The 7,727-nt window shown below is 37.3% G+C and overlaps 1 protein-coding gene across 1 annotated transcript in view; it reads right to left on the reverse strand.

Annotated features, from left to right (window-relative positions):
* The window catches only part of trpm3 (transient receptor potential cation channel, subfamily M, member 3), a 157,472-nt gene extending 153,526 nt beyond the window's left edge, over positions 1-3,946 (reverse strand). The window contains exon 1 of the mRNA XM_016466108.1: positions 3,773-3,946. Within this exon, the coding sequence (XP_016321594.1) occupies positions 3,773-3,946 (174 nt within the window). The remainder of the gene's footprint in view (positions 1-3,772) is intronic.
* Positions 3,947-7,727: the final 3,781 nt, after the last annotated feature.

Raw genomic sequence — 7,727 nt, forward strand, 5'->3', positions numbered from 1 at the left:
CTGGCAGAGAGCCCTTGGCCGTATCACGCTCAAGCTCTCTGGCATTAGGTCACCTGTTAGCTCTCGACCCCTGGGTGTTGAAGTTAAGGAGTACTCTGGAACGAATAACCAGGCCGGGGTGTGACCTAGCCATTGGTTCGTTTTTTAATACACTGCACGAACAAATGGCCATGCAGTTTCACTGCGTGAATGAAGAAAGGCTTCAGTTCAGGAGAGAAAAGGTTTTTTCCCATATGCGTCTAGCAAGATGCAGTACTCGTTCCCGTATCTCAGGGAACCGAGGTTACGTTAGTAACAGAGTACGTTTGTACAGTAGAAAAACCATTACGCCTATGGAATAAACCCCGAGGTTACGTTAGTAACCGAGTACGTTTTTCTTCATTAGTAACATGCAATATAGGAGGTATTTTATCTTTAGGTTCTTGCATTCTTTCTTATGTAGACAACAGGTTAAGAAAAAATATGAATATGCATATATTTAGCAAAATGCTCCTCTTTATAGTTATAATGAGCTTATGGACGCCGAATGGTTATTCTAAGGGGTAAATTATGTTGTTAGAAGCTTTAAACATTTTCCGCAGTTTGAAACACTGAATGAGCGATTATGTGAGACATTTCAGTAAGTTGTACTGTAGGCTACCTTTTGATGTCCATTCATGTTTATTTCGTACTATAGTAGTAAAGAGAAAGATATGAGGGGATCACATGCAGCTTGAACCAAGGTGCTAAAGCAGTCGCTCATGCCGCATTAAAGAGTGCCAAAACGGTATTTATTGTTTGAATTTCATTATGAATTTGGCAGAATTTTAAAGCTGATACTTTGTTTATTAAAAGGTAAAAGAGCACAAAGCTCATTGCTATTATTGGACCGCAAGTGCACTACAAATAATATGAAGTTCACACATTAACAGAACAAAGCATATAGACAAGAGATCTTGATAACAAGAAGCCATATTAGTATTGATTATAAAACGAGAATTGTTAACGACATTGCTAATGTCCACACAGCTAACAGCTTTACCTGATGTAGTTTGTTCAAAACACTGCTTTTCAGCACTTTTACTTCACACGTCTCCGTCATTTTCGATCTCTCTCATGCCGCAATAACTGGAGCTGCTTTTAGCAGGTGTGCCATCAACGCTGCTGTTCGGCAGAGATGAGGACTGTTTTTCCTCTAAAACTTTGATGTGCATCATCTCAGTTTATTACGTCAACATAACAAAAGATGTGAACGCAAAACTATCAGGAAAAAAGGCATTACATGCAATTTTTAAGTCATAACGTAAATTTATATAGTCGCCAGTGGCGATCTCAGCAAAAATATCACTCGCAAATTAATATTTTTGGTTGCAAATGCCTGGAGCCCTGCTATACAAGATCAATTTCACTCATCACAATTTATAATGCAACACAAGTACATGCTACATTCTCAGAACTTTGTTTCTCGCCTTGTGTCTCCCTAACACCATTTGGTGACACATTTGTTCTAATTTGATTTTTTTTTTTATCATGGTTCTCCAGCAGGTGCCTTGAGACAAAAAAACTCTTTATTAAACTCATCTAAACGTCTAACATTTCAGAAGAAATTTATGCTAGATGACAAATGGATGCAGAATTTACAAACATGCACATTGTTCAAGTGAAAAGCGAAAAATTGGATATGGGCAGTCTAGATGTGTCAAAGTTGATAAAAGTGTGATTCAAAAGATCTATATGATACACAAAGCAGAGATGTTTCTATAGCAACATGACCACAAATAATTTCACACCCACCCACATAAAGACAATACTGTTAATACGAATGTAGTATTTAACAACAGAGCTTAGGCATGAATCACCAAGTAAACACTTACTTTATGGATTTGTAATATATATTTTTCCATTTAAATACACTGTGGATGAGAGTAAACTTGCCAAATGATTGTTTTTACTTCAGAGGGCACTGATATACTCTAATATCAGCTTGTCTTAAAATTAGAGCTTTTTTCAGACATGCATCAAGACTTCAGATATTCTTCATTATGTTAAGTAAATTTCCCATGTAGTGTATTTCCATTATTTTTATCCATTAATAAATGTAATACTTTTTTAACATATGTATAAATTGCGTACATTTTTAATATTCACGACTGCATTTCCCAAAAGAATTGTTAGCTAACTATGGTCACAGGTTTCACTGAACTGTATTGGTAACAATGGAACTTGTGACCATAGTTGCTTTTGGGAAACACACCCCAGAACAGTACTGAACGGAAACTTGTTTGTGACCGTGGCCTTAAGAGTCATTTAATATAACAGTGGAAAAAATATTTTCAGTTTGCATAAAATACTTTGTATACGCTACTTAAAAATGCTACTCTGCTACATTTCAGCAGCCTAACTTCAACTGCACTTAAGACTAAGTAGCTAGTTAATCACTCCATCTCTATGATTGCAGTTTTCACCTGTTTGTGTCAAAGCATGTGCTTTGGTGTGTGTAGCGCAGGTCTCAACAATAAAGTTTTTTTTTTTCTTTTTTTTGCTGGCCAGTCATGCCTGTAGTTCAGATTTTTACTTGCTTTCAACAACAACAACAACAGATTGATTAATAGCATGTGTTTTTATATTTTCTAGACAAAATTTGCAACAAGCTCCATAAATTCACAAACACCATTTTTGCTGACAATTGATGTTACACTATGCAAAACATTACTGTAGTTTTAAACACATTCGTACTGATGCTTTCAAGACTATCACTTGTCAACTGTGATCTAATTTGTTAGTAAGGTTTAATTTGAATAAATCAGCAGAATTTTCAACAATGCAGAAAACCAAACCAATATGTCTGCAAGGCACAAAAATGGATGTACAAGATCAATGTATGTAAAACTTTGTGACAGCGCAGGAGTAGCTTAAAAAGGCAAGTGACAGTTTTGTCAATGGGCAAAACCCCCTTACACTGACTTCCTTACACTGTCCAAAACAGAAAAAATTCTGAATATTAAAAAAAAAAAAACTTATTTTGGAAAAATTGAATATCTATTCCTCTAGCTAATTCATTCAAACTGTGCAACTAGAGCTTGCATAAAAGTTGCTAAATAATTTGTCTTCGATGTATAACAGATGGTTTATAGCGTGCTTCAGGGCACGCTCATGTGCTTAGCAACAACTGACCCACTGAGTTTCCCCAATCGACTGTTATAGACTCTAAATCAGCCAAAATGAGATGAAACATCAGGGGGTTGGAGTTTCCTTGCTGGAACTGCAACATGCCTGAAATCTTTGACTACAGAAATGTGAACCAAAATGCGATTTCCCCCCACTTAGCACAGATTATTCTATAGCCTGGCTCAACAAAACATTTTATGTCAGACAACAACAATGTTTTCCAAATGGAACATGGTCTTGGGAGAACACCTGATTGTAGTACATATCTAGGCAACAAAAGCTGCTCACTCTCTCTCTGCCCATCTTGTCTCACTCCATGCTTCTATTCTGTGCATATGAAAGCATCATCATCATAAAAACCCTTTAGTGGTCACAACGTGCTACACATGCTACCCTGAAACTTTCCACTGACATCCTCCGAGGCAGAAGGGAACCTTTAGATTGCCACCTGCTTAAACCAGACTCTTTCCTGTACCCCTCTCTCCATCTCTGTGTGATCCCATATCCTCGTTCTCAGGTCTTCCTCCCTTCCATCAGCGGTCCCTCCCCTGCACCTTCCCCCCTTGCTCCAAATTCAACAAACTGAGAAGAACGGAGCACACACAGATGCTCTTCTGCTTCTTACCGCTGCTTGTGAGGCCAGTGCTGACCTCTTGGTAGACCCTTTTCTGGAGCTCAGTCTCTTCCAAGACTCGGAGAAGCGCCCTCTGGTGGAGGGGCGCCCGGGCCCCTGTGCCTCCTCCCTTGTGGAGTTGACTTTGAAGCCTTCTCTCCTCCCTTCCCACTTTCTTTTAGTCATAACTTTTAAGGTTTCCTTAACAAATCTAGAACGAAAGCCACGGAAACAAGGACCCCTACACTGTGATGTTTCGTCTTCTTCTAAAACTATTCCTGAGTGTCAGGGCATCTCTTCTGAACAGAGAAGCGAAAGAAATGGAGGGAGTTTGGCTTCTACACCCTGTTGCATGTGGTCCTGTTGCTTCAGTTAATGTAGGAGGCTTCACCCGTAGAAAAAACACCTCAGAAGGAGAGAGACAGAAAAAATTTGTAGTCGGCACAGCTCCGCCTGCAAGGTTCCTCTCCTGGGCTTAGTCTCCTGATGTCTTCAAACTGAGCGGGCAAAGGCAAAGCGAGTTACTCTGGAACTGAGCTCTCATCCTCACGCTCTCTCCCCACCCTCATTCACACACTCTCCCTCCCTTCCTCCCTCCCTCCCTCTCCACTTGTTATATCTCCCTCTCTCATCTGCTTCGCTACCAGAGTTCACAGCTCACGTGTCGCCCGCTCTCGCTGTTCAGCGTTTGTGGAGATTAAAGAGTTATTCAGAACAGAAGCTGAGGGTTTCTACAGGTTCCCCCTCTCTTTCTCCCCTGTGGTCCCACACTGGTTTTAATCGACACAAGAATGCAAGCTTCACGTCAGCAGGGTCCCACACGCTCTCCAGTACAAAACTCTTACTACTTTGGGATTTCAAAACCTAAGAACTTTTATTACAGCTAACGTGAATGGCAATTCACCAAGATCTGTACATCTGCCCTTTCTACACAGTCATGTTTCACGACCGGTGGAAAACAGACCTACTTTTTTATGTAGATAGAAAATGAGGAATCAACTTCCTCCTGCTGAGCAGATAAAAATACAAATCAAAGCAGTGAATTCAGAAATTGAAACATTTTGAATTAGATCTAGGCCTACAAATGCAACCACACAAAATCAGTAAGTCTGAACTGTTATGATATAGTGATACTAATAACTGCAAGATAAACAGATTTGCGATCAAAAACCTGACAAACCTTTCATCCCATTCACACCTCTGACATATTGTACATTGTGATAAAACCTCCATAAGACCCACCCACTCACAGTTGCCAAGGTTACCACAAGAAAACAGCAGACCAACACAGCTGGTAGTTCATTAGCATTCCAGTTTATATCAACAATTTAATATATATATATACTGAAGCAAACATGACAGAATATTTAAGAGATGAAATTATTGCATTTGAAACTACAAATCAAAAAAACATCAAAAATAGAGATAATTGGGATTCAAACAAGAAAAATTTGTCAGTATTGTTTCTGTAAAATGAGACTCATCATTCAATTTACAGCTGAAGGTTCTGGTGATGGCTCATGGATAATCCAACAGACTTCTAATCTGATTAGCAGTAAGAAAGTAACACGTTTCTAAAGGCTTTTCGACAAGTTTAATTAAAAGTTTAAGCGAGAGGACCTGAAAGAAAAGTCGCGGCATGTAACCTTGTGTAAAGCCCACAGCATACTGAGTCATCACCCTTGAAGTAAGCGTGGTATTTTATTAAAAAAAGCTGCTTGTTAGATCTGAGAAAACAAATAAGACCAACATATTTTCTGGCAAGAACAACAGCCAAAAAACATCACTAGTTTCTTTTTTTAAATCACAAACAAATATGGTTTTAGGAACAATTAATAAGAAAATAGCAAGCTAATGTAATTTAGAGTAAATTTAGCTTTGTCTGTGCATGACTAATTCTAATACAAAAGAAATAACTTTTATAGCACAAAATAAGGATTTGTATATAATTCTCAGAAACCATTTTTCCTTTACAGATTTACTTTTCCTCGTAACAAAATTCAGTGGAGCTTGTCAAATTATACTATTTGATTTAAAATGGACAGTTTGATGAGACAGAAAATTTGTCTCTGACTCACAGGGGCCAATCATTTGTCATTATTCACTGTGGCCATTTTATCCATTATGCCCTTGCTCAGAGTCAGACCAGCAATTTTGAGACAGATTAAATCAGTCAAAGGCTGTTGTCCAATGTTTTCCTGAGTTTTCAGTAACAAGTCTGTCCAACATTCACACAAGACAGAAAATAGGAGAAATACATTGTTTAAATATAAGTGTGTGTGTGTGTGTGTGTGTGTGTGTGTGTGTGTATACATGCGTGTTTATGTTAAATGTGTGTGTGTAATTTCAAATACTGTTAATGTTTTTGGTTCAAACATTTGTAGAACTTAATTGAAACACAGATGAATGCTTTGGGAAACTGTAGTCTTACCTTCATTTCTGTGCAAAGAGGTTGCAAAACTCTCCTGGCCTGGACTTTTCTTGCCATGGAGTCCTATTCAATGAGGAACACATAGAGCATTCACTTGCTATTTATTTGAATAAAGATTTATAATGTTATAAATTTATACTTTTCATTTTCAGATTAGTAAATGAACTCCCTTTTTTGTATTCTGAGTAATTCATGACTCCAAAAGATGTCTACCCAGAGGATAATCACTTCGTATCAGCTTCAGACATGAATCTTTTTTTTTTTTAAATGCATGGATTTTACAAACAAAAAAAAAAGTGTCTATAGAAAGACAGACTTAATCCAAGTGATTGAGTACCTAAATAACATAAAAGGCAAGGGTGAGTGTGTGAAGCTTAGGTTATTATTATATGGGAGTGGAAGTAATGACTATTTTGCAGTTATAGAGCAATAAAAGCCTGTTAACATCTTTATCTGTCTGCATGTGTAAGCCTGCAATGACTTTGGAGAGACACATAAACGTAGGAAAATATATTTATAATAGTAAGATATTTAAATTTCAATGATTTCATTTCATTGGCTCTATGAAAAGCTAAATTATTAAATTATAATGACAGAAACCTCTGGAGTATCATGGGTTAACAGGAAGACATAAACTACTCATCTGATTAAATCACAGTAGCAATTTCTCTGAGGCAGCAATGGGCTCTCATTTATAAAAAAAAAAAGAAAAAAGATAAATCCGCTCAAGTCAGAGATGAAAAAAGAGGGGAGGGATTTCCATCGTAAATAATGTGGTGCAGTGAAAACTTATAAGAAATGTGTGGATAGTGTGATTTTATTATAGTTTTGTTTTTCAATTAGTGGGTGACCCCTGGGACAGTCTCAGCCTCAAACAGCACCTCCCAACGGACCACTGACCATCTTAAACATACAACACAGAAAATTAGAAAGCACTCAATCTCACAATGAGGTTCAGACTGATTGGCTGGTATGCTACTTCTGCAAGAACATGCAGGCTTTTTTACAATAGGATACAATAGTCAAGTCACCTTTTTAAATTTTTTATAGCACTTTACCCAGTAGAGATTGTTCCAAAGCAGCTTCGCAGTATTGAACAGGAAAGTAACAGAATCAATGATGCAAACTTCAAAACTTTGGCAAATCCAAAATCCACGGTAAAGCAGCTGTAGCAATACTGTCATTATTCAGCTTCAGTCAGTTCAGTGTTTATTTAGTTCAGTTCAATAACGGTGCAAAGTTTGGTTTAACAGTCTATTTAAGACAACAGTGTCATCAACCAGCTCAATTCAGTCTTGTTCTCATCCAATAAGCACATTCAAAGAACTAATAACTTAATTTCTTATAAGGCATTGCCCATAGCGCAACCAATTTAAAAATGATGTAAAATAAGTTGATGAAACAATATATTTAATATACAAAAAAGTGTTTTTGTCATAAAAGATAATTTGGCAGAATCACAGTAGTTCTCTACCAGGAATTGTGCTGTTAAATATCTTTTTTTTATATAAGTTGAAATTACATGTACTGATGGCT

This window comes from Sinocyclocheilus anshuiensis, unplaced genomic scaffold (genome assembly GCF_001515605.1).
Source record: "Sinocyclocheilus anshuiensis isolate Anshui unplaced genomic scaffold, SAMN03320099.WGS_v1.1 scaffold88, whole genome shotgun sequence".
Classification (NCBI taxonomy): domain Eukaryota; kingdom Metazoa; phylum Chordata; class Actinopteri; order Cypriniformes; family Cyprinidae; genus Sinocyclocheilus; species Sinocyclocheilus anshuiensis.